Source organism: Thalassophryne amazonica, chromosome 2 (assembly GCF_902500255.1).
Source record: "Thalassophryne amazonica chromosome 2, fThaAma1.1, whole genome shotgun sequence".
NCBI lineage: Eukaryota > Metazoa > Chordata > Actinopteri > Batrachoidiformes > Batrachoididae > Thalassophryne > Thalassophryne amazonica.
The window spans coordinates 152,684,950-152,712,016 of record NC_047104.1 but is presented as its reverse complement, the minus strand read 5'-3'; the positions used below and the strand labels follow the sequence as shown (position 1 = coordinate 152,712,016).

The window sequence follows — 27,067 nt, the reverse complement described above, 5'->3', positions numbered from 1 at the left end:
TACATTTTAACATGGACTTGAATGGGAACCTGCTCAATGTTTGGGACCAGCCTCAAATGGCCAGTCAAGGAACTACAACTTTTTTCTTCCAGGTGGGCTTCATGTGAACCCATGGACTCTTACTGCTTGGGTAGACCCTGGACACGTGGGCGGTCTATCACAGGGCCAGACACAAACATTCATCCCAACAGTCAGTTTAAAGTTTTTAATCCACCTAAACCTGTCTTTGGGAGTGGGAGGAAGAGAACCCACAGACACAGGGCAGAACATACAAACTCCACACAGAGGACCAGGCAGGACGCGTTGTCAGGACGTTCTCGCTGTGAGGTAATACTGCTAACCCCTAAACCACCAACCACGCTGTCTACATGAACCCGCTAATCCGCTCACTCATTCAGCACTGACAATACTCAAAATCATTAGTTTTAGTTGCATCCTAACTTCAAATGGAGTTCTACATGTTTGGACCTCTTGGTGGCGGTATGTAACAAACTGGGGACAGGGGCATCAACAAAGTGACACAATGTTGCTAGAAATTAAGTTTTATTTTGCATTTTCCATTCATTATGAATTCAGAAAGTAAATTTCCTTATAAATTAAATGCATCCAAATGTCTGATTAATCTTAGAATTCACCACAAAAATTCACATATTCTCAACCGGCGTCTTTTCGTTCAGTAACAGTTAATGTCGGTATGTGCAAAGCTCAACATGCTCGTGTTTTCTTTATGAACAAAAAGATGGATTCACCGAACAATCAATCATCAGCTGCTCGTCAGCAGTCTGAGGAACAAACTGCTGCTCCTGTCACCCACATCAGCACAAATCATTAAAAACACAAAAAACCACAATATAAACCTTTCTCTGTTCACAACAACGTGATGAAATGATCTGAGAGTGAAACGGTGTCACCGCGGCGAAACGTTCAGAGGTAATCAGCTGTGTCCGGGCTCCCGCTCAGGTTCAGGAGTCCTCAGTGCTCACGTCCAGCTTCCTCTGAGGGATGTAAACCATTTTGGTGGAGGTGGTGCCCCTGCTGGTTACCACGGCAGCCAGAGGCGAGAGGGAGACGGGTGTGTGGAAGAAGCTGTGCTGGGGGAGGGCTGTGCCTTTGGGGGTGGTCATCAGAGGCTACGACAAGAGGACACAAGACAACGTCAACCAGCTGTTGTATTTTATTTTTCCAGCCTTTAATCATGACAGTAAGTTACAGGATTCAACAGAAAATGCAGAAATACTTGGACAGCCACATGGTTATTTTTGTTATTTTGTTTCTGTGTACCACCACAGCGAAGTTAAAATGAAACAATCATACTCGTAGCGTCGACTTTCGGCTTTGATGAGCGTGCACACCGGCTGTGCTGCATTAATGCACTTTGTACTCGAGTCAGAATAATTCACCTTTTGTTTCACTGCTAATTTCCTGACACTAACAACAGAAAACATGGCATGTGGCATCTGTTCTGAACTTGTGCATACAAATTTTCCTTTTAATTGCATTTTGTATTCAGCTGAACAAACTGTGCATGCATGCGCTCCACCACAATGTGCCGCTCAGCACGTTTTAAAATGACATGAATGGAGGAGACGATTTTGTGTGATCAGCCATGATACCCAGCAAATCTATTTAGATTCTTTCTTAGCCCTTTATGAAACAACAGAATGAGTCTGCTTTCAGAGAAGCCTTTAACATCCTGACAGAGGGTGAAGATAAAAGTGAAGACTTTTATTTGTGGTGTAAATAAGTGTTCATATCACATGTCAAACTGTTTTCAGATGGAGCCAGGACTTATCCCTAAATGCTTCTGGTCCTGTGGTGTGTTGTATATAATCCAAAAACAGACGGTTTTTGGATTTTGATTTGAAGTACAACCCTGGCAATAATTATGGAATCACCGGCCTCGGATGATGTTCATTCAGTTGTTTAATTTTGTAGAAAAAAGCAGATCACAGACATGACACAAAACTAAAGTCATTTTAAATGGCAACTTTCTAGCTTTAAGAAACACTATAAGAAATCAGGAAAAAAAAATTGTGGCAGTCAGTAACGGTTACTTTTTTAGACCAAGCAGAGGAAAAAAATATGGACTCACTCAATTCTGAGGAATAAATTATGGAATCACCCTGTAAATTTTCATCCCCAAAACTAACACCTGCATCAAATCAGATCTGCTCGTTAGTTTGCATCTAAAAAGGAGTGATCACACCTTGGAGAGCTGTTGCACCAAGTGGACTGACATGAATCATGGCTCCAACACAAGACATGTCAATTGAAACAAAGGAGAGGATCATCAAACTCTTAAGATAAATCATCACGCAGTGTTGCAAAAGATGTTGGTTGTTCACAGTCAGCTGTGTCTAAACTCTGGACCAAATACAAACAACATGGGAAGGTTGTTAAAGGCAAACATACTGGTAGACCAAGGAAGACATCAAAGCGTCAAGACAGAAAACTTAAAGCAATATGTCTGAAAAAACGAAAATGCACAACAAAACAAATGAGGAACGAATGGGAGGAAAATGGAGTCAACGTCTGTGACCGAACTGTAAGAAACCGCCTAAAGGAAATGGGATTTACATACAGAAAAACTAAATGAAAGCCATCATTAGCACCTAAACAGAAAAAAAACAATGTTACAATGGGCTAAGGAAAAGCAATCATGGACTGTGGATGACTGGATGAAAGTCATATTCAGCGATGAATCTCGAATCTGCATTGGGCGAGGTGATGATGCTGGAACTTTTGTTTGGTGCCGTTCCAATGAGATTTATAAAGATGACTGCCTGAAGAGAATGTGTAAATTTCCACAGTCATTGATGATATGGGGCTGCATGTCAGGTAAAGGCACTGGGGAGATGGCTGTCATTACATCAATAAATGCACAAGTTTACGTTGATATTTTGGACACTTTTCTTATCCCATCAATTGAAAGGATGTTTGGGGATGATGATCATTTTTCAAGATAATGCATCTTGTCATAGAGCAAAAACTGTGAAAACATTCCTTGCGAAGACACATAGGGTCAATGTCATGGCCTGCAAATAGTCCGGATCTTAATCCAATTGAAAATCTTTGGTGGAAGTTGAAGAAAATGGTCCATGACAAGGCTCCAACCTGCAAAGCTGATCTGGCAACAGCAATCAGAGAAAGTTGGAGCCAGATTGATGAAGAGTACTGTTTGTCACTCATTAAGTCCATGCCTCAGAGACTGCAAGCTGTTATAAAAGCCAGAGGTGGTGCAACAAAATACTAGTGATGTGTTGGAGCGTTCTTTTGTTTTTCATGATTCCATAATTTATTCCTCAGAATTGAGTGATTCCATATTTTTTCCCTCTGCTTGGTCTAAAAAAGTAACCGTTACTGACTGCCACAATTTTTTTCCTGATTTCTTATAGTGTTTCTTAAAGCCAGAAAGTTGCCATTTGAAATGACTTTAGTTTTGTGTCATGTCTGTGATCTGCTTTTTTTCTACAAAATTAAGCAACTGAATGAACATCCTCCGAGGCCGGTGATTCCATAATTTTTGCCAGGGGTTGTACTTGATTCTATGATTGCTGTTGGGATTTAAAGAAAAAACTTTTCCAAAAATTGCTTTGAAATCTAATCATACACAGCAGCCCCGGGCTTTGGTAGCACTTCCTGTGTGTGTCAGGGTACGAGAATCCCCTTAAAACATGATAACATTGAAATAAAGCCCACGTAATCGAGGGAAAAACAGTATGTTTAGGAGAAGACAGGGACAAAACAGTCTCCAGCTCCAGATTCAGACTGAGGCTCAATCCGATGTCAGACAAACCAAAACATTCTTATTAACAGGACAATCATTTTAGCATTCAGGCAGCAAATCTTTCCAACTAGAGATTCTCTTCATGTCGATATAATTCGCCATTAAAGGGGATCGACTTCAATCAGGAGTATTTTGGTGTTTGGTGAGGAAGCGGTGAAGCTGCGGAGCGTGGGGCTGATACCTGCTGCACACTGAGGAGGGCCAGTGACTGCGCAGGCGTGGCCTGGACAGGGGACGCTGGCCTGATGAAGACCATTCCTCTCTGCTGCAGAGACAGCGCCCCCTGCAGGGGGCTGGACAAGCCGGCGGGACCCTCTGGGGTGTTGGGGGTTGAGCCTGGGATCAGGCCCATGTTCTGCAGGGTGAAGTTAACGATGGCAGGACTGGGACTGTGGATGCGGTGGGCCTGCTGTGTGGAATGAGGCGAGACGGCGACCAGCCTGTGTAGATGAAGGTTGGTGGGTGTGGCCTCTTGAGTGGCAGCTGGTCTGGAGCCTGTGGAGAGAAATCACAGTACTTTACACTAATTACATGTTTTCAAATATGAGGACAAGGACGAGGGCAATTTTGGGCCAGGAATAAAGTAAAAGCAATTAAATACTGATATTTCAAACATCTGACATGAACAGGTGAGTGGAGTCATAATTTGGTACCAAAGCAGCATCCATGAAAGGCAGAGTCTCTGAGGAGCAAAGAAATGTGTGAGAAAGTTATTGAAATGTTTAAAAACAAAAAGAAAGAATGGAAGCAATTTGTGTTTCTTGTCACAGTGCATAATATTAAAGAATTCAAGGAATCTGCAGGAATTCCAGTGCATAAAAGGCAAGGCCACAAGCCTGAGAAGAAAACCAGTGATCCCCAATCCCTCAGACAGCACTGCATCAAGAACTGTTATTCATCAATAGCTGATATAACCACAAGGGTAATTACTATTATTACTTCAGCTTGGGACTCCGGCGAGGGTGGTCGCATCTCCTCCTCCCTCATCATCCTCCTCTATCTCCGTCTCCAACCTTCAAAGTCCCAACTTCACCAGACTGAATTCTTCAAATTACATTCGGGATAACCGTGGAATTGATCAGCTGGTCTCTCAACGCTATTGACACCTATCCTGTGGGCTACGTTCTCGACGCCTGGAAGGAGTGGTGCGTGGCGTGCTTGGCACCACTCTTCATGGAAGATGTCGAGGATTTATTCTTATTCGTCTTTATGGTAGTTGGGCTTCTGCTGTCAGGATTATGCGTTGCCCTGGTCTACTGGAAAATTGGCAAGATGGCTGCCACCAAAACCATAACCCCACGTCTGTCTGTCATGATTATCGAGGTTGGCAAGGCTATACAGTCTCAGACTATACAGCCTGTTGACTCTTGAACTGAAACGCAAGTTGAAATGCATCTTGGAGCAGCTGTCTGCCCTGCAAAGGCATTGATGTTGTAAACAAGTGAATATTCATTTACACAATTGGATCGAACAGTTAAGAGAAGCAGTGTTTGGCCTTGTGCTTCTCTGCCTAACCCAAACACGGCAGTCTTATCAGCTACTAGGGGTCGAAATATTTTTTTTAACCTACTTGCACTGGTGCTAGTAACAAAGAAATTACTTTCACCAAAAAAAAAAAAAAAAAAAAAAAAAAAAAGTTACTTGCACAACCAAAAGTCAGTCTTATATCAACCTTAAAACTCCTCCTCTGATGTGTCACACTCTTCCTGTCTGGGTAGAGTTTGAGGGGAGAGCAGCAGCAGCAGCAGACAGTTTTTTTTTTCTCACGCGTCCGTGAAGATTATTTTATTTATTAACAACACAGATGTATAATAAAACAAATGGTGACTGGTTTATAACACAATTATGACAGAGTTTGAGGGGGAGAGAGAGCGAGGAACTATGGAGCCCTGGAAGTGTCATCACAAAATGTTTTGCATGTGGAGAGAATGTGCGCACGTTTTATTATATTGTGCGCACGTTTTAAGCATCGTTTGAGTGACACAAGGACACAATCTACTTAATGTGGCCAGTTTGTAAAACGTGCACTCAATATTGTCTTGACACCTGCACATGCGCATGAATGATCACGGCCAGGAAAATGTGCGCACGTTTTATTATATTGTGCGCACGTTTTATTAATTTGTGGGCTCAATTAAAGGAAAACGTGCGCACAAATTATCATGGCAAGAAAAAAAAAAAATCACTTTAAGTGACCTCTCCCGGGTTCCGTAAAGGAACTGCAGCAGCAGACAGTTTTTTTTTTTTTTTTTTACATGCGCATGCGAACTAATCGTCCATGAAGATAATTTTATTAACTACACATATATAATAAAACAAATGGTGACTAGTTTATAACACAATGACTACAGAGTTTGAGTGGGAGAGAGAGAGAGGGAACCACAGCGGCAGCCAGTTTTTTCTTTCTTTGTTTACATGTGCGCGGCAACACAACAAATAGAGCACAGCAACTCGCTCCGTGTGTGAGAGTCATAAAACACAGGGAAGATGAAGACAACACACTGAAAATTGTTTTGTCCTTATTTATTCCTTTATTGGTTCATTCTACTGGTGCTTATAGTTGATAAAAGTGGATAAAGTTACTTGCACCAGTGCTAGTGCCGTATAAAATTCCGTGCACCGCTCGAATAATATACATGCACAAACTAGCACATGCACGTACTATTTTGAGCCCCTTCTACCAAAGGTCAAAATGCCCTGCATGTGTTTCCTCCAAAAGATTTCAACGGCCCTGGTGACGCACACGGCTTTCTTTCTCATCTGCCCTCCCCCAGACTCTACACTCACACAGACAGGAACTGATATGAACCACCAGCACACAAGGACGCACCCCCCCCCCCACCCTTCCTTGTGTTTCTGTCCCCCCAACCCCGTCCTCCGCACTTGCCACTCCCTTCCCCCTCCGGGAGGCCGTGCTGCACCCCACCTCCACCCCCAAGCTTGTTTGCACAGCATGAAGCTCACATTGCCTCAATTTGGACGACTGACTGTTTCAAAGTTTCGTGTACATAAACAATCAAATGCGCTGTTGTTTTAATTCTAATGTGTCAAAAATAGAAACCGAATGATCCGCACAACCACACTGCTCCGATACAAAAAAGCTTTAACAAAACTGCCCTTCGTCAGATGAAGAGTTTGCCCTAAATTCTACGTTTTGTTAAATAAAGCTTTTTTTCCCCCTATCGGGGCACTGTGGTTGTGCGGATCATTCGGTTTCTATTTTTGGTGCAATTTTTCTTGATCCAGCACGCCTTTTACATGTTTTGGATGCGCGTGTCTTTGTTGCATCACTTTTAATTCTAATGTTTGCCATTATTATGTTCATTATTATGAGTAATAATTGTGGATTAATTGCTATATTTTTGTCTGAGGTTCAATAAAGTTGCTGAATCTACTTTGGGAAACATTTGTCAAGCACTACAATGAGGAGTCACATTCACAAATGACACTTAAACATGACTGTGCAAAGAGAAGCCTAATGTTAAACTGGATCAGAATCAGCGTTGACAAAAGTGTACTGTAGTCACACAAATCAGTATTCCAAATATCGTTTGAAAGAAATGGAAGCGATTGCTCAGGACCAAGACTGTTATCTTCAACAAAAGCCAGGGTCTGTCACGATGTGGGGTTGTGTTGGAAATTAATACTTCTGTGACGGCAGCATTAATGCAGAAGTACAGTGAGATTTTAGAGCAACATATGCTGCCCTCAAGATGAAATCTTCTCAAGGACATCCATGCATTTTTCACCATGATGATTCTGCACACTACAAAGGCACAACTGCACAAGAAGAGGGGGTCCAGGTCCTGGACTGACCTGCCTGAAGTCCTGTACAGAGAATACAATGACCCTGTACTATGACAGGCTTGAAGAAAATAAATTAATGCCATTAAAATAAGGAAGCAAATTCAAGAAACTGCTGCTTTAAAATGTAAGAAAATAAAAATTTTGAATGTTGGTGTCAATTTTTCACTTTAATAAAACACCATTTACCTGCAGTTGGTGTGTGATAGATGTAAGCAGGAGTTGAACTCTTGATGTTTTCTCCACCTGACTCCTGACCTTCCTTGAAGCTGATGAGAGGCTGCTGGGAATTGGGATCAGATATCCTGCTGGCACTAAAGTCTGAGCAGACAGAGAAATAAACTGTCAGGCAAAGTGCTGCTGATCCAACAAAATGTGCAAAGTCTTTGAACAAAATCCCTCAAGTGCTCTTCTGCAAGGTAACTACAGCCAAAGAAACAAAATGATGTCATGATGGACTTTAGCTCATGGTGTGTTTGCTATTACACCAAAGAGGGGAAACAAAGTTACATGTAGTTAACAGTTGTCGTCCTCTATCATCCACGAGTCCAGACAGGGATTCAAATAAAGCTCATTCTGATGTCGTGTCTCCATTCAGGTGACACGTCCTGTGAAGGTGCGTTCTACAAAGATCTGGTCTTCTGAGAATGTGGAGGCCAAACAAACGGTTTTGAAATGACGGTCTGTCTCACGGAGCATTTGTGTTTGCGTTGAATGGCTTACCCTGTCCTTACCCCTCATCGCCGAGCAACTGTGACAGCTGCACATGAGAAGCTAGCGTAGTGAGTGTAACTTGTAGCTTGGTAAGGAGTTTCAGTATCTTGAACATTTTTGAGCTTAAAACAATCCCAACACAGAGGACTGACTTCCATTTTCTGGGACATTTCAATGGTTTGAGAGAGAAAAAAAAAAAAGAGAGAGAAAAAAAAAAGAAACTGGTTCATATCCAGAAAACACTCCCGACAGTATCTGTCCCTCAGAAGTTATTGTGCTGTCAAGTGAAACAGTGCGTTTACCTCGGTGCGGAGCTGTCCCCGTGGTGGAGAGGCACAGTTCTGACTGGTGTTAAACCAGCTTCACTGTCGGAATTTGCCACCCTGTCCTCCTTGTCCATGAAGGTCTCCATGCTCTGCCCAGAGCCTCTTGGGCCACAAGCGCTGCCTGGGGTGTTGACAAACTCCGGGTCCAGATGGAGTGCCCGATTGGAGGGTCGAGTGGAGAGTAAGATACCATGACGGGGCCTCGGGTGAGCCTGAAGGACATGACTGAGCTTTGGAGACGTGTCCTACAGAAAGGAGAAAATGCTGTGTGTTAAACAATCTTGTGATGCAAGTCTGCTTTGTGTGGTTGTGTGGAAGCAGCAAAGTACTTTGAGCTGGGGTCTGTCTTCCTGACTTTGGAGGGCTGGTCTCACAGACAGACTCTCTGGACATCCTTTTGGGCACTGATTGGCTGACATCTGGCGCCTGGGAGACAGGCTGACTGTTGGCCGTTGGGCTCTGCCCAGTCTTATCTTCAAAGGTCATGGAGCGCACAGCCAGGCTGGTTGGCTGCGGTCTGGCCAGAGGGTTTCTGATTGAGGACGAGGGCAAATACATGGTGAAGGGCCGCCTCCTCGCTTGTGAGGTACCAGCACTGGGATGAGGGGGGGGCATTGTGCAGGGATGTAGGAAACTCTGGTTTTAGACTGGGAGGGGGTAGGGCAGACCATAGTGTTGACTCAGAGTCCTGGGTTGGACGAGTAAGGCTGCACGTGATGGTGGCGTTGGACCGTTAGTGTTCAGTGCTTTCCTCGTGGCCTGCTGCTTTGTCGGTGTCAGCAGACTGACAATCATCACCTCCAGTCCTGGAAGAGACGCAGCTAAATCAGAGTCAACCTTCACAGACCACAGGGTGAAGAGTGGACAGAAACCCAAACAGGAAACAATTAGACCTCTGTGACACATGTAGAAAAGAAAAAATGCCAAACACTAATAATTAAGCAAAATTACAACCTAATTTTACCTGATTTTTCAACCCCTCAACACACACAGAGATTGACTACTGTATTTCAAAAATCACAGAAAAACACCCTCATATGCAAAGTAAAAATTCGCATACCATGACACAGCAGCACTACTTTAATTGAGGTGACTAGAAATAAATTAAATCGAGAGCTCTTGGTGAAAATCTATTATACCCGCATTAATGGTAAATGTTTAGTAGGTGGAGATAGTGCTCCATTTCAAGAACCTTGAAGCATAACGATGGCCAAATCGTTGTTTAAAGTACATTTTACTAGGGATGTCCCGATCCGATCACGTGATCGGAAATCTGGCCCGATCATGTGGTTTCAGACTTGATCGAAATCGGACAGTGCATCCCGATCAGGAATCTGATATATATTTTATCCTCGTTATTTTGATCAGCGCTATTTCAGCTCATTATTGCAGATTAATGGCCTTTCACGTGTCTGAAGCTTCAGAGGTGTCAAGAATCGGTCTAAAAAGCATTATTTTCAATGAGACGTGTTGCTTTTTAGAGGCGTCAGAAGCGTTGCGGCAAAAGCCGAACTAAAGCGACGCTTCTGACGGGAGCACGGATTGCCGCTTGTTGGCAGGCTGACGCAGGTTAAAGTTCAACCCAATCTTTTTTTTTATTGAAAAAAGAAAAAACATAAGTTCAACCAGTCCAACTTTCGATGCTCTGAGCTGTGACGGAGCTTAGCACTGTCCAATAGGAACGACGCGTCGGGCCAAAACACGGAAGACTAGTGGCCGAAACCACTGATCTCTACAAAACAGATTGGTGCAGAAACCACTGATCTGTACAAAACAGAACGTGTCACAGGACTGCTCATTTATAGAGCAGTTTTCTGAAGAAAAATCCTTAGAAATGTTTTTGTTGTTGTTGTTTGTTACCTCAAAATTTCTGATTAGTTTAAAAAAAGTTTAGAACACTTGTAATTAAAATAGCTAAATAAATCAATAAATGGGTCTTAGAAACCTTTCATCTATAAATTAAAACCACCTGTTATTTCAGATTAGATAATTTCTTGTTTAACATAAGGAACCTCGGACATTTATTTTTAGACAAATAAAATAACATGGAAATTTGTACATTTTTTAAGTCTGGTAGATTATTACTTGATTGTTCAAGCTACCTCAAGGAGAAGTGCACTGTTGAAGTGATAAATAATAAAATAAGGTGATTAAAATGAAAATATTATATATTTAGCATTTGTTTATTCTTCATTCAGTTTTTTAAAGTATCGGATCGAGACAGTATCGGCAGATACTCAAAATCAGATGACTTGGAATCGGATCGGGGCCAAAAAAAACAAAACCAAAACAAAAAACAAAAAAAAAAACAAACACCTGATCGGGACATCCCTACATTTTACAGTGCAGCAATGAGACACGCTCACTGTGTTTATGATGTGACCACCTTCTGTCAACATTTTGACCGGCAGACACACAGGGCACGACACCAGAGGGCAGTGAAGACAAACTTACTCAGACTCCTGGTCGAGCTCAATCTGACAAATAGCAGCAAGTGGGCCATTTTGTTCGCGACATCAGTGTTCGATAAATCACCTGAGGAGAAAAAGACAGCAAAGTAACAATATCGCTCACAAACAGGGAGTTTAACGGACACAGTGTTGGCTGTACTGACCCAGGCCCGTCTTGACGGGGCTGCTGGGGGCGGAGTTAATCTTGCGGCGTCGTCTTGGATGCTCTTGGCCCAGCTTTATGAGGGAGGGGTGTCGGGTAAAGCTGCGTTTAGCTGCAGGCGATGAAAAGAGGTTTTTGGCACAGTTCTCTGCGGAGGCACGAGGCTCCAGTGCGCTTCTCTGTGCAGACGGGGAGCTCATGCAGTCTGAAAGGAGAGTGGAACCTTAATCTCTGTGTGTGTTTGGACGGGACTGAATACCTGTTAGAAGCACACACAGCAGAACAGCACAACAGAATACGAACTCCTCTGACAACGTTCAGAGTGTATGGCGAAAAATGAAAATAAATTTAAGGACGACCAGCAGGCAAACTCACAAGATGCCCCAACTAATTCAGCTGTATATTAGATCATTATTTTGTCTTAACTACTGTGACTTCTGTTTAACTGTCCAACTTTTTTTGGAATGTGTTGAAGGTCTTGACCACACAAAACATGAATATCGTGGGTTCATACTGTCTGCAGTTAAACAGAAGTTAACGAGGATCACTGTGTTTTATTTTAGTTTTTTTTTTTTTTGCATTGTCCATATCGTCCCAACTTTTTCTGATTTGGGGTTGTACCATTTCACATCTAACACAGGATTTTAACCACTAATATGATTTCAAACCAAATAACTACGTTTCAGTTCTGATCATTTTCCTAAATGTGAAAACATTATCTAACTGTACCTTTGACTTCTGGGAATTCTTCAGGTCCCACCCATTTAAAAGCCGGGCTTCTTCCCCCTCTCCTCTGTCACATGGACCTTCTCAATGAGCTTCAGGCTTCGAAGCACATTAGCGATATCGTAGAGCCGCCGCACTTTAGCTGCACACACACACACTCAAACAGTCAGTTAACCTACAGCCAGTGGAAACAGTCCCATATTCCAGCATTTCCTGCTAAAATAAAACACATCAGAGTGCCGCCTGACAAACCTACCGAGACAGATATATTAGAAACTCTACAGAAATGAAAGTGAACGCAATCGGGCACACAGGTGTTGTGATATCGTGTTGCTGTGTGTTGTTGGTTCCAGCTGATTCTTTTTCTCTGACCGAGGGCTCAGCGGATGACAAGTCTGCAGATGACCACAACAACCCAGGAGATTTACTGCTGAGAGGGACGGCCTTGATTGTACGCTGGAGTGACCATTCAGATGACAAACCACTGTTTGGAACGAGCAGATCTTTGGGACAAGCCACGCCTTCACTGAGGACTTGAAGGGACTTGAAACTGTGGGACCTGCTGGCGACCTGTGGGGTTCTCTAGGGACTGGGACTTGTGATGTGTTACAGGGATCAGAACTTTGAACTCAGGGATGATCCCTAGTGTATTTCTGGCTTCAAGAGGTACATGCCGTTTGCTGCTTGATTGTTTGGACGCGACTCTTACCTGCATCATCTCCGGTCTGGCATGTTTGACAGTTCTTTGTTGTACTTTGAGAAGCACCTTGGGCAACTTATGTTGTGATTTGTCACTATATAAGAGGAAAAGGAGACGTTAGGCAGGAACTAAGCAATGTCTCTTACGCGCCCCCACACTTTTACAGAAGGTAAAAGTCTCCAGAATCATCACTGTTACAGGACACAAAAAAAATAAATGGTACTTGCCAAACCCCCATCACCCCATGTGAAACTAATCTTGTCAGAATAAAGTTTTAGTCTGCTAACTTTTACAATAAAAGCTTGTTACCACACTCTTCTATTGCAGCTGCCACAGCTTTCATGTTACGTTAGAATGTTTTCAGAAGCAGATTTTTGTTCAGTATTACCCACAAAGGGAATTGGACAACAGCAGAAGTGTCCACACACTGCTCTGCTTTCCCCCGTTAGTTCTGTTCAAACAGTGCAGCTGGCATCAAATTCTCGCCAAATATACAAAATGTGGCACAGTTACCGGGCCAGAGGAAGTTTTTCCAAGTCAATGCATGTTTGAGAACAAAGCGTAATCATCTTTGACACAGTGTAGCTGAGAGTCACTTACTCTTGAACTTGTTCTTGTCTTGATCTGCGACCTGATCTTCGCCAATCAGGATCTTGGCGGCCACGTCCAAACTGACAACACGAGGACAAGACACCAGGAACAACATGATGAACTTCTGGCTCATCACCCTCAAAGATTTGTCCTTCCGACTGTTCACAGAAGCTGGAACAACAAATGGGATGAGACCATCAGGAAAATAAAACCAGCAACTGAAAGACATCAGCTTGAAATATCAGAAAATATCACTCAATCAATTTTATTTATATAGCGCCAAATCACAACAAACAGTTGCCCCAAGGCGCTTATATTGTAGGCAAGGCCATACAATAATTACGTAAAAACCCCAACGGTTCAAAACGACCCCCCTGTGAGCAAGCACTTGGCAACAGTGGGAAGGAAAAACTCCCTTTTAACAGAAGAAGAAACCTCCAGCAGAACCAGGCTCAGGGAGGGGCCGTCTTCTGCTGGACTGGTTGGGGCTGAGGGAGGAGAACCAGGAAAAGACATGCTGTGGAGGGGAGCAGAGATCGATCCACTAATGATTAATGCAGAGTGGTGCATACAGAGCAAAAGAGAAAGAAAACTCAGTGCATCATGGGAACCCCCCAGCAGTCTAAGTCTATAGCAGCATAACTAAGGGCTGTTCAGGGTCACCTGATCCAACCCTAACTATAAGCTTTAGCAAAAAGGAAAGTTTTAAGGCTAATCTTAAAAGTAGAGAGGGTGTCTGTCTCCCTGATCCGAATTGGAAGCTGGTTCCACAGAAGAGGAGCCTGAAAGCTGAAGGCTCTGCCTCCCATTCTACTCTTACAAACCCTAGGAACTACAAGTAAGCCTGCAGTCTGAGAGCGAAGCGCTCTATTGGGGTGATATGGTATTATGAGGTCCCTAAGATAAGATGAGACCTGATTATTCAAAACCTTATAAGTAAGAAGAAGAATTTTAAATTCTATTCTAGAATTAACACGAAGCCAAGGAAGAGAGGCCAATATGGGTGAGATATGCTCTCTCCTTCTAGTCCCCGTTTAGTACTCTAGCTGCAGCATTTGAATTAACTGAAGGCTTTTCAGGGAACTTTTAGGACAACCTGATAATAATGAATTACAATAGTCCAGCCTAGAAGAAATAAATGCATGAATTAGTTTTTCAGCATCACTCTGAGACAAGACCTTTCTAATTTTAGAGATACTGCGTAAATGCAAAAAGCAGTCCTACATATTTGTTTAATATGCGCATTGAATGACATATCCTGATCAAAAATGACTCCAAGATTTCTCACAGTATTACTAGAGGTCAGGGTAATGCCATCCAGAGTAAGGATCTGGTTAGACACCATGTTTCTAAGATTGTGGGGCCAAGGACAATAACTTCAGTTTTATCTGAGTTTAACAGCAGGAAATTAGAGGCCATCCATGTCTTTATGTCTGTAAGACAATCCTGCAGTTTTAGCTAATTGGTGTGTGTCCTCTGGCTTCATGGATAGATAAAGCTGGGCATCATCTGCGTAACAATGAAAGTTTAAGCAATACCGTCTAATAATACTGCCTAAGGAAGCATGTATAAAGTGAATAAATTGGTCCTAGCACAGAACCTTGTGGAACTCCATAATAACTTTAGTCTGTGAAGAAGATTCCCCATTTACATGAACAATTGTAATCTATTAGATAAATATGATTCAAACCACAGCAGCGCAGTGCCTCTTAATACCTATGGCATGCTCTAATCTCTGTAATAAAATTTTATGGTCAACAGTATCAAAGGCAGCACTGAGGTCTAACAGAACAAGCACAGAGAGGAGTCCACTGTCTGAGGCCATAAGAAGATCATTTGTAACCTTCACTAATGCTGTTTCTGTACTATGATGAATTCTTAAAACCTGACTGAACTCTTCAAATAGACAATTCCTCTGCAGATGATCAGTTAACGTGTTTTACAACTACCCTTTCAAGAATTTTTGAGAGAAAAGGAAGGTTGGAGATTGGCCTATAATTAGCTAAGATAGCTGGGTCAAGTGATGGCTTTTAAGTAATGGTTTAATTACTGCCACCTTAAAAGCCTGTGGTACATAGCCAACTAATAAAGATAGATTGATCATAATTAAGATCGAAGCATTAAATAATGGTAGGGCTTCCTTGAGCAGCCTGGTAGGAATGGGGTCTAATAGACATGTTGATGGTTTGGATTAAGTAACTAATGAAAATAACTCAGACAGAACAATCTGAGAGAAAGAGTCTAACCAAATACCGGCATCACTGAAAGCAGCCAAAGATAACGATACGTCTTTGGGATGGTTATGAGTAATTTTTTCTCTAATAGTTAAAATTTTATTAGCAAAGAAAGTCATGAAGTCATTACTAGTTAAAGTTAAAGGAATACTCGGCTCAATAGAGCTCTGACTCTTTGTCAGCCTGGCTACAGTGCTGAAAAGAAACCTGGGGTTGTTCTTATTTTCTTCAATTAGTGATGAGTAGAAAGATGTCCTAGCTTTACGGAGGGCTTTTTTATAGGGCAACAGACTCTTTTTCCAGGCTAAGTGAAGATCTTCTAAATTAGTGAGACACCATTTCCTCTCCAACGTACGGGTTATCTGCTTTAAGCTGCGAGTTTGTGAGTTATACCACGGAGTCAGACACTTCTGATTTAAAGCTCTCTTTTTCAGAGGAGCTACAGCATCCAAAGTTATCTTCAATGAGGATGTAAAACTATTGACAAGATACTCTATCTCACTTACAGAGTTTACGTAGCTACTCTGCACTGTGTTTGTATATGACATTAGAGAACATAAAGAAGGAGATCATATCCTTAAACCTAGTTACAGCGCTTTCTGAAAGACTTCTAGTGTAATGCAACTTATTCCCCACTGCTGGGTATCCATCAGAGTAATGTAAATGTTATTAAGAAATGATCAGACAGATGGGAGTTTTCAGGGAATACTGTTAAGTCTTCAATTTCCATACCATAAGTCAGAACAAGATCTAAGATATGATTAAAGGTCTGAAATTCACAGAGAAGAAACTCACAGTAACGACCAGGTGGACGATAGATAATAATAAAACTGTTTTTTGGGACTTCCAATTTGGATGGACAAGACTAAGTCAAGCTTTCAATGAATTAAAGCTCTGTCTGGGTTTTGATTAATTAATAAGCTGGAATGGAAGATTGCTGCTAATCCTCCGCCCCGGCTCGTGCTACGAGCATTCTGGCAGTGTAGTGTGACTCGGGGGTGTTGACTCTTTAAACTAACATATTCATCCGCTGTAACCAGGTTTCTGTAAGGCAGAATAAATCACTATGTTGATCATATTATTATATCATTTACTAACAGGGACTTAGAAGAGAGAGACTCTAATGTTTAATAGACCACATTTGACTGTTTTAGTCAGTGGTGCAGTTGAAGGTGCTATATTATTTTTTCTTTTGAATTTTTATGCTTAAATAGATTTTTGCTGGTTATTGGTGGTCTGGGAGCAGGCACCGTCTCTACGGGGATGGGGTAATGAGGGGGATGGCAGGGGAGAGAAGCTGCAGAGAGGTGTGTAAGGACTACAACTCTGCTTCCTGGTCCCAACCCTGGATAGTCACGGTTTGGAGGATTTAAGAAAATTGGCCAGTTTCTAGAAATGAGAGCTGCTCCATCCAAAGTGGGATGGATGCCATCTCTCCTAACAAGACCAGTTTTTCCCCAGAAGCTTTGCCAATTATCTATGAAGCCCACCTCATTTTTTTGGACACCACTCAGACAGCCAGCATTCAAGGAGAACATGCGGCTAAACATGTCACTCCCGGTCCGATTGGGGAGGGGCCCAGAGAAAACTACAGAGTCCGACATTGTTTTTGCAAAGTTACACACCGATTCAATGTTAATTTTAGTGACCTCCGATTGGCGTAACCGGGTGTCATTACTGCCGACGTGAATTACAATTTTACCAAATTTACGCTTAGCCTTAGCCAGCAGTTTCAAATTTCCTTCAATGTCGCCTGCTCTGGCCCCCGGAAGACAATTGACTATGGTTGCTGGTGTCGCTAACTTCACATTTCGCAAAACAGAGTCGCCAATAACCAGAGTTTGATCCTCGGCGGGTGTGTCATCGAGTGGGGAAAAACGGTTAGAAATGTGAACGGGTTGGCGGTGTACACGGGGCTTCTGTTTAGAACTACGCTTCCTCCTCACAGTCACCCAGTCGGCCTGCTCTCCCGGCTGCTCGGGATCTGCCAGAGGGAAACTAACGGCGGCTAAGCTACCTTGGTCCGCACCGACTACAGGGGCCTGGCTAGGTGTAGAATTTTCCACGGTGCGGAGCCGAGTCTCCAATTCGCCCAGCCTGGCCTCCAAAGCTACGAATAAGCTACACTTATTACAAGTACCATTACTGCTAAAGGAGGCCAAGGAATAACTAAACATTTCACACCCAGAGCAGAAAAGTGCAGGAGAGACAGGAGAAGCCGCCATGCTAAACCGGCTAAGAGCTAGTAGCTGCGCTAAGCTAGCGGATTCCTAAAAACACGCAAACTGAATAATGTGTAAATAATTTAGAGGTGATTCAGCAGAGGGAGTGCTTTAGTTAAGGCACGTGAAGATTACACTGTGAAACAAATCGTTATCTAGGTAACTAGATCAATCTAACTGTGCAGATTAAACAGCTAACAGATACAGCAAAACACCGCTGTGCTCCGGAACAGGAAGTGATACAAGACCGCAGTGTAGAGCCAACCACCAGTAGAGGCAAGCAAGAGCCGTCAAATATGAGACAAACTTCCCAAACTGTTAAAAATACCAAATTATTTTACTATAGGTGACAACAGGAATTATAAGTGCTGTGAATCAGAATCCAGGGACAAATTATTTAAAACTTTACAACCTTCCAAATTTCTAAGATTCAAGTCATAAAAACTTATTTTCTTTGGCACCAGTATAATTTTATTTATTACCCTCAAAATAGGTGCTTCATAATATGACAATGCCAAAATGACCAATATTACATTGTTGAGAAATTGTTTTATAAACGTTCCCATGAAGAAGAAAATTTCTAAGAACATACGCCTTGAGCTACTTATGGTAGCAACCCGTACAGTCTATGATATGATGTTATAGATCACATGGGGGCTTCCCCTGACTTGTGCAAGGGATGCTGGGAAGCATCTGGCAACAGCCAATCAGAGTAGAGATGCATTATGACATCAGCTGGCTGCCCTCTTGAATAAAATAAACTAAGATGGTGGGAAAACAGTCAGAACGGCTTATTTCTACATAAACCTAAAGTGTTATTGTGTTATTCATGTAAACGTTAAGTACAAATAAACACTTCTAAACTTAAAAATGCTGGTTTTGAAATCGGATAACACATTTGAAGTGATTTACGAGACACTGTACGGATGTTAGAGTGCATCCCCGTTAACGCACATCACGTGAGGGTCAAAGGTAACTTGTGGTAATTTCAAAACCTCAAGCATGCGCACACGCAGTAACTACTGCAGATACCACTAAAAGATTCATTATGGAATTCCCTCCATGTACAGTAGTGTTCAGAATAATAGTAGTGCTATGTGACTAAAAAGATTAATCCAGGTTTTGAGTATATTTCTTATTGTTACATGGGAAACAAGGTACCAGTAGATTCTCAAAAATCCACCAAGACCAAGCATTCATGATATGCACACATCTTTAAAGGCTATGAAGTTGGGCTATTAGTAAAAAAAAAAGTAGAAAAGGGGGTGTTCACAATAATAGAGTGTGGCATTCAGTCAGTGAGTTCGTCAATTTTTGTGGAACAAACAGGTGTGAATCAGGTGTCCCCTACGTAAGGATGAAGCCAGCACCTGTTGAACATGCTTTTCTCTTTGTAAACCTGAGGAAAATGGGATGTTCAAGACATTGTTCAGACGAACAGTGTAGTTTGATTAAAAAGTTGATTGGAGAGGGGAAAACTTATACGCAGGTGCAAAAAATTATAGGCTGTTCATCTACAATGATCAATGCTTTAAAATGGACAAAAAAAAAAGAAGAGACGAAACAGGAAGAAAACAGAAAATAACCATCAAAATGGATAGAAGAATAACCAGAATGGCAAAGGCTCACCCATTGATCAGCTCCAGGATGATCAAAGACAGTCTGGAGTTACCTGTAAGTGCTGTGACAGTTAGAAGACGCCTGTGTGAAGCTAATTTATTGCAAGAAATCCCCGCAAAGTCCTCTGTTAAATAAAAGACGTGGCAGAAGAGGTTACAAGTTGCCAAAGAACACATCAACTGGCCTAAAGACAAATGGAGGAATATTTTGTGGACTGATGAGAGTAAAATTGTTCTTTTTGGGTCCAAGGGCCGCAGACAGTTTGTGAGACGACCCCCAAACTCTGAATTCAAGCCACAGTTCACAGTGAAGACAGTGAAGCGTGGTGATATGGGCATGTTTCTCCTACTATGGTGTTGGGCCTATATATCACATACCAGGTATCATGGATCAGTTTGGATATGTCAAAATACTTGAAGAGGTCATGTTGCCTTATGCTGAAGAGGACATGCCCTTGAAATAGGTGTTTCAACAAGACAATGACCCCAAGCACACTAGTAAACAAGCAAAATCTTGGTTCCAAACCAACAAAATTAATGCCTCGCACATGTGAAGAAATCATGAAAAAACTGTGGTTTATACAACTAAATACTAATTTAGTGATTCACAGGATTGCTAAAAAAGCAGTTTGAACATAATAGTTTTGAGTTTGCAGCGTTAACAGCAGATATTATTATTGTGAACACCCCCTTTTCTACTTTATTTTTTTTACTAATAGCCCAATTTCATAGCCTTAAGAGTGTGCATATCATGAATGCTTGGTCTTGTTGGATTTGTGAGAATCTACTGGTACCTTGTTTCACATGTAACAATAAGAAATATACTCAAAACCTGGATTAATAGTCACTTAGCACTACTATTATTCTGAACACTATATATGTTCCCTTCATTATAATAAGCTGTAATTTTGCAACAAGTTTCAAAAATAAATCAACATTATAAAGCTCGGATTTTTTATGAAATCCGAATCTCTGTACAGCTTCAACATTCCCATCAAAACTGGAACATTTAACAATTAACTGAAAACTAATTCGAGTTTGAGTACTCAGGTTCTGATGAAGTCTCACCGGCTTTAAACTCTACTCCCGGGAGCTCCACGAAGAACAGCTCCTTCTGTCCCTGCTCGCCACTCTCCAGCTCTGCCACCTCCTCATTCTCCTTCTCCTCCCCGTCCAAGTCAAATTCCTGCTCCAGGAGACGCTGGCGGATCTGCTGCATCTGCTGCCCGTAGCGGTGCTCCTCACCCACCTGCTTCAGTTTAGCCAGTGTCTGGGTCAGCTTGGTGCGGCCGTGCCACATGTAGCGGTTCTTGGCAGAGCGGCTCACCATGTGCAGGCTCTCCAGTACGTTCATGATATCATAAATACGCCGCCGCTCCACGCCTGGTAGAAACACAGGAAGCCACAGTCAAAGAGGACAGTTACAAATACACTTAAAGTGCGTATCACTAGTAAATAAAATGTCACTTCCCTAAATTATTACATTTGTAGTGACATAGTTGCAGCAATTATACAATATATCTATATATTACAAACCAAGTGGCCTCTGTACATGTATGCATGCACGCGTGTATGGCTTTGATCACGGACAAACCGGGGAGAGCTGACAGTTGCCACTTGGAACGCTTATGTATTTTGGGTCAAGGATGAACACTGCCAAAACGTAACATCAGTAGGTTAGCTAACAATAGTGAACAGTGAATGTTGTTAATTACATTCTGGACTCACGCACCATTCCAACTCATGATAGAAAAATTTGCATAATTCATTACCACCCTTTAAAAATGTCAACTATCTATTTTATAAACATGACCCAATCTAGAGCCTGTGGAGTGTGTGTACACACACACATACAGTAGTGTTCAGAATAATCGTAGTGCTATGTGACTAAAAAGATTAATCCAGGTTTTGAGTATATTTCTTATTGTTACATGGAAACAAGGTACCAGTAGATTCAGTCGATTCTCACAAATCCAACAAGACCAAGCATTCATGATATGCACACTCTTAAGGCTATGAAACTGGGCTATTAGTAAAAAAAAAAAAAAAAAAGTAGAAAAGGGGGTGTTGACAATAGTAGCATCTGCTGTTGACGCTGCAAACTCAAAACTATTATGTTCAAACTGCTTTTTTAGCAATCCTGTGAATCACTAAACTAGTACTTAGTTGTATAACCACAGTTTTACATGATTTCTTCACATCTGCAAGGCATTAATTTTGTTGGTTTGGAACCAAGATTTTGCACGTTTACTAGTGTGCTTGGGGTGATTGTCTTGTTGAAACACCCATTTCAAGGGCATGTCCTCTTCAGCATAAGGCAACATGACCTCTTCAAGTATTCTGACATATCCAAACTGATCCATGATACCTGGTATGCGATATATAGGCCCAACACCATAGTAGGAGAAATATGCCCACATCATGATGCTTGCACCACCATGCTTCACTGTCTTCACTGTGAACTGTGGCTTGAATTCAGAGTTTGGGGATCATCTCACAAACTGTCTGTGGCCCTTGGACCCAAAAAGAACAGTTTTACTGTCACCAGTCCACAAAATATTCCTCCATTTCTCTTTAGGCCAGTTGATGTGTTCTTTGGCAAAATGTAACCTCTTCTGCACATGTCTTTTATTTAACAGAGGGACTTTGCGGGGGATTCTTGAAAATAAATTAGCTTCGCACAGGCGTCTTCTAATTGTCACAGCACTTACAGGTAACTCCAGACTGTCTTTGATCATCCTGGAGCTGATCAATGGGTGAGCCTTTGCCATTCTGATTATTCTTCTATCCATTTTGATGGTTGTTTTCCATTTTCTTCCACACGTCTCTGTTTTTTTTTTGTCCATTTTAAAGCATTGGAGATCATTGTAGATGAACAGCCTATAATTTTTTGCACCTGCGTATAAGTTTTCCCCTCTCCAATCAACTTTTTAATGAAACTACACTGTTCTTCTGAACAATGTCTTGAACGTCCCGTTTTCCTCAGGCTTTCAAAGAGAAAAGCATGTTCAACAGGTGCTGGCTTCATCCTTAAATAGGGGACACCTGATTCACACCTGTTTGTTCCACAAAATTGATGAACTCACTGACTGAATGCCACACTACTATTATTGTGAACACCCCCTTTTCTACTTTTTTTTTACTAATAGCCCAATTTCATAGCCTTAAGAGTGTGCATATCATGAATGCTTGGTCTTGTTGGACTTCTGAGAATCTACTGGTACCTTGTTTCCCATGTAACAATAAGAAATATACTCAAAACCTGAATTAATCTTTTTAGTCACATAGCACTACTATTATTCTGAACACTGCTGTGTATATATATATATATATATATATATATATATATACACACACACACGGTCTATTAGAAAAGAAACCGACAGTTTTATTTTTTTTAAAACTATATGGATTTGAATCATGTGTGATTACATCAGCCAAGCTTGAACCCTCGTGCGCATGCATGAGTTTTTTCACGCCTGTCGGTGACGTCATTCGCCTGTGAGCACGCCTTGTGGGAGGAGTGGTCCAGCCCCCTCGTCGGATTTTCATTGTCTCAGAAGTTGCTGAGAGACTGGCGCTCTGCTTGATCAAATTTTTTTCCAAAACTGTGAGGCACATCCGAGTGGACATCATTTGAGAAATTCAGCTGGTTTTCGGTGTAAATTTTAACGGCTGATGAGAGATTTTGGATTGTTTCTATCGCTGTAAGGACTTTCCAAGGAGCGGGACGTCGCGCAGCACTCCGAGGCGACGTCGTCATCCTGTTTCAAGCTGAAAACCTCCAAATTTAAGCCTCTGTTGACCCAGGACGTCGTGAGAGAACAGAGAACTTTCAGAAGAGGTCGGAATCAGCAGTTTATCCGGATATTCCACTGTTAAAGGAGATTTTTTAATGAAAGACGTACGGACGGATTGGTGCATCGGCTCGCAGCCGGCGCGGCGCACCCGCCACAGGAAAAACACCTCCGTGTTGATAACCATTTGTAAAATCCAGGCGGCTTTTGGTGGCTTTCAGATGAGTGAGTATCTGAGAAATTGTTTAACAGCAGGGCATATTCCAACTTGTCCTTAATGCTTCCAACGGAGGTGTTTTTCCTGTGGCGGGCGCGCCGCGCCAATCCGTCCGCACGTCTTTCATTAAAAAAATCTCCTTTAACAGTGGAATGTCCGGATAAACTGCTGATTCCGACCTCTTCTGAAAGTTCTCTGTTCTCTCATGACATCCTGGGTCAACAGAGGCTTAAATTTGGGGGATTTCAGCTTGAAACAGGATGACGAGTGCTGCGTGACGTCCCGCTCCGTGGGAAGTCCTTACAGCGATAGAAACAATCCAAAATCTCTCATCAGCCATTAAAATTTTCACCGAAAACCAGCTGAATTTCTCTAATGATGTCCACTTGGATGTGCCTCACAGTTTTTGAAAAAATTTTGATCAAGCACAGCGCCAGTCTCTCAGCAACTTCTCAGACAAAGGAATTCCGACGAGGGGGCTGGACCACTCCTTCCACAAGGCGTGCTCACAGGCGAATGACGTCACCGACAGGTGTGAAAAACTCTCGCATGCCCACGAGGGTTCAAGCTTGGCTGATGTAATCACACGTGATTCAAATCCATATGGTTTTTTTTTTTTAAAATAAGGTCGGATATTTTTCTCACAGACCTCGTATGTATATATATATATATATATATATATATATATATGTGTGTGTGTGTGTGTGAGAGAGAAAGGTAGTGATATATAAAAATGTAGATCACAAACAGTGTTACGTTAAGACTGAACGATGTTCAGAACTATCCAAAGATGATTCAACATGAGCAATTTATAAACCAAAGCTTTATTACTTTTCTTACCACTGATCCCCTCAAATACAGAAAAAGCATTAAAAGTAACCCCCTGATAATTTTTCACGCTGGACTCACTGAGCTTTGTAGCCACATCGTCCAGACAGATGTCGTTGTTGAGGCCAGGATTTGGGTAGTCTGGGTAGCGAGCAAGGAATCTATGACAGAGCAAACCCAGGCTCTTCTCTTTTCTGCTGATTAGTTTCTCAGACTCGTCTCCATTTTCAGAGTCCTAAAGAAAGAAAGAAAGAAAGAAAGGAAGAAATCAGATAAAACAAAACAAAACAAAAAACTATGTACTCTTCAGAACACCTCCACCTGTCATAAAATGTGCATCATGTTCATTTTTTGGTACCTGTACTGATCCCGGTGCGTCCTGACCAGATATGTCCATACACAGCTCCTTTTCTCGATTCCTGATGTCTGGACTCGCAGCACTGATGAGCATTTTCAAGTTAGAAGTTGGTGTCCAGGGATCAGAAGAACCCACTTCTCTTCCCTTTTTCGGTGTGGTGAGGGGACCCATGGCAAGTTGTGTCTCCGCTGACTCCGCAACACTTCAGTCTGAGCTGTTACTGGAACCTGGGGTGCTGCAAAGGCATCGTCCTAGAGACTACAAAGGAACACAACAAAGCTGATGTATCAGACTGAACAAGCCAAACAGGTCCTACCTGATCAACGTTTAGGACCTGCTGACTCTGAAATCATTCAGGATTCCAGATTCAAGCCCCAGTATCAGTCTTTGCCACCTTAGCACATCTCAAGAAACAGTTTTTTTTTTTTTTTTAATTTCCTTTTTCCACCCAGAGTTCACATGGATCAGTTTAAAACTCTGTTCAATGTCCATCAGTCAACTTCTTCACCATGCTTACTAAAGTCACATTGGGGATGCTGGAGCAGCAGGCTGAAGGCAGCTGACATGAACAAACTCAATAAAGCTCATCAGGAGAGCTGGCTCTGTCCTGTTGGTTGAACTGGAGCCTGTGGTGGAGATGCCAGAGAGGAGGATGTTGAGGAAACTGCTCAGCATCCTGGACAACACCTCCCACCCCTGCAAGCCACAATAATGTCCTTTCAGAGCACCTTCAGCCGTAGACTGAGGCCACTGGGGTGCCCCACAGAAGGCCACAGGAGGTCTTTCCTACCTGTGGCAATCAGACTGTAATTCATCCCCCTTCTGCAGGATGAATACATAATGGACAGAGTTATTCAGTTACTCTGCGTTATGTGCAATATTGTCAAACATCTTGTGCAAATGTTTTACAATCATTTTGCATATATTTGTTGTACTTATTGTAGTAAAAAAAAAACAAAAAAAAACTGTTTGTTGTTTCAGTACTGTGGCAAAATAATTTCCTTTGTGATGACTGAATAAAAATGGTCTTATCTTATTTTAGGGTTTTATTAAAAAGAAGACCTGAAAGTTCAGCTACAATTTGTCAGAAGGTACATCTAGGTTGCAAGCCTAGATTTGATGTTCGAGTAAAAGAAGACCCTCCTCTATACCATAACTGGAGATACAAAACACAGAATTTGCACTGTGCACAATTTCTTCAATCACAGCCACAGAAGCTTATAACCTCTTCTGGCTTGTCTGGGTGCCTTGGTGGCTTTCCTCACTCTTCTCCTTCTTGCACAGTAACTCAGTTTTTGAGAACTGTCTACTCCACAGATTTACCATAGAGTGCCATACTGTTTGTATTTCTTTATAATTTATGTAAATAAAGTCTAAGACATATTCAGCGACTTGGAAATGTTCATGTATCCATCCCCTGACTTGTCTTAAGAAAACTGGCAATAAAACTGATTAGTTACAGGTATTATACAAAAAGGGGCTGATTACTTATGCAATCCCTCATCTTGGCTTTTATATTTTTAATCAATTTATATCAAGTTGTAGAGATTTACTTTCAGCTTGAGTCTAAGGAAGATAATTTTATAAATTTTTATTTTGAGAAGCCTGATTTACTTTTTGTATTTGAAATGCCATAAACAAATTTAAAAGCGTGAAATACCAAGGGGGCTGAATACTTTTACAAGCCACTGTATTTCTATTTCTATTTACTTTTCTGTAACACACTGACCTTGCTCATGCTAATCTCAGGATAACATCTTATTTTAAGGGGTTTATTTAAGCCTGACTCTTCGTCTTCGTCACATTATTGGAATTTTTTTTTCACATTATTGGAAATATTTTCAATGATTTTGGTGACGTGTCGTTGAGTTGTCTTTGGCGGTAACTGACGCGCGTTCCGTCAAATGGAATTGCCCAACGGACGGCCAGGCCCCGCCTCTTTGCGAGGAAGCCCGCCAATAGGAAGGCGGAGCTAGGCGGCGCCGTGTCGTGACAAGTCCGTCCCGCGCAGGTGGACATTTTTCAAACGCTTGGCGCGGAACTTTTCCCCACAGTAACAGCCAGTTTAAAAGTTTGATACACCGAGATAAACGCAGCTCAAACCCCGCAAAGAGGAATGTCGCTCGTCTCCAAGGTGACCGATTCTGGCGGGTAAAGTTTTGCCATAAAGCGACGTCTGCTGTCGCGAAACTGACAGCGAGTGCCCGCCGTCTGATCCCAACAAAACATTAAAAAACCCAAACAAATACACAAATAAATAATAAAATACCAGAGGATTTACACTCAGATCTAAATGCCAAGTAAAGATCATTGCTAAGTTTAACATTCCGATCACACACGAGTGAAGACAAAAACGAGTGACACAAAAACCACAAATTAATCAAGGAAACGTTCCGATCTAAGAGCAATAACCAGCAATCAGGCTTTTGAAGTCAACACATGTTTCAGTACTTACCTAAAATACACAATATCCGCCTGGCTGAGGATAAACCGCGGTAAAAGTCTGTTTCCTTCAGACAAAATGAGAATTT

At 42.0% G+C, this 27,067-nt stretch overlaps 1 protein-coding gene across 1 annotated transcript; it reads right to left on the bottom strand.

Moving 5' to 3' along the window:
- Positions 1-838: 838 nt before the first annotated feature.
- e2f8 (E2F transcription factor 8) lies at positions 839-27,067 on the bottom strand. The gene is given in 19 exon segments (XM_034159468.1): positions 839-1,130; positions 3,969-4,282; positions 7,781-7,882; positions 7,885-7,912; positions 8,608-8,631; positions 8,634-8,876; positions 8,968-9,194; positions 9,197-9,313; positions 9,316-9,437; positions 11,086-11,128; positions 11,131-11,166; positions 11,246-11,449; positions 11,974-12,019; positions 12,021-12,112; positions 13,271-13,432; positions 20,405-20,719; positions 24,260-24,413; positions 24,537-24,787; positions 26,992-27,067. Coding segments are annotated over 18 exon segments (2,568 nt in total). The 5' UTR covers positions 24,708-24,787; positions 26,992-27,067; the 3' UTR covers positions 839-962.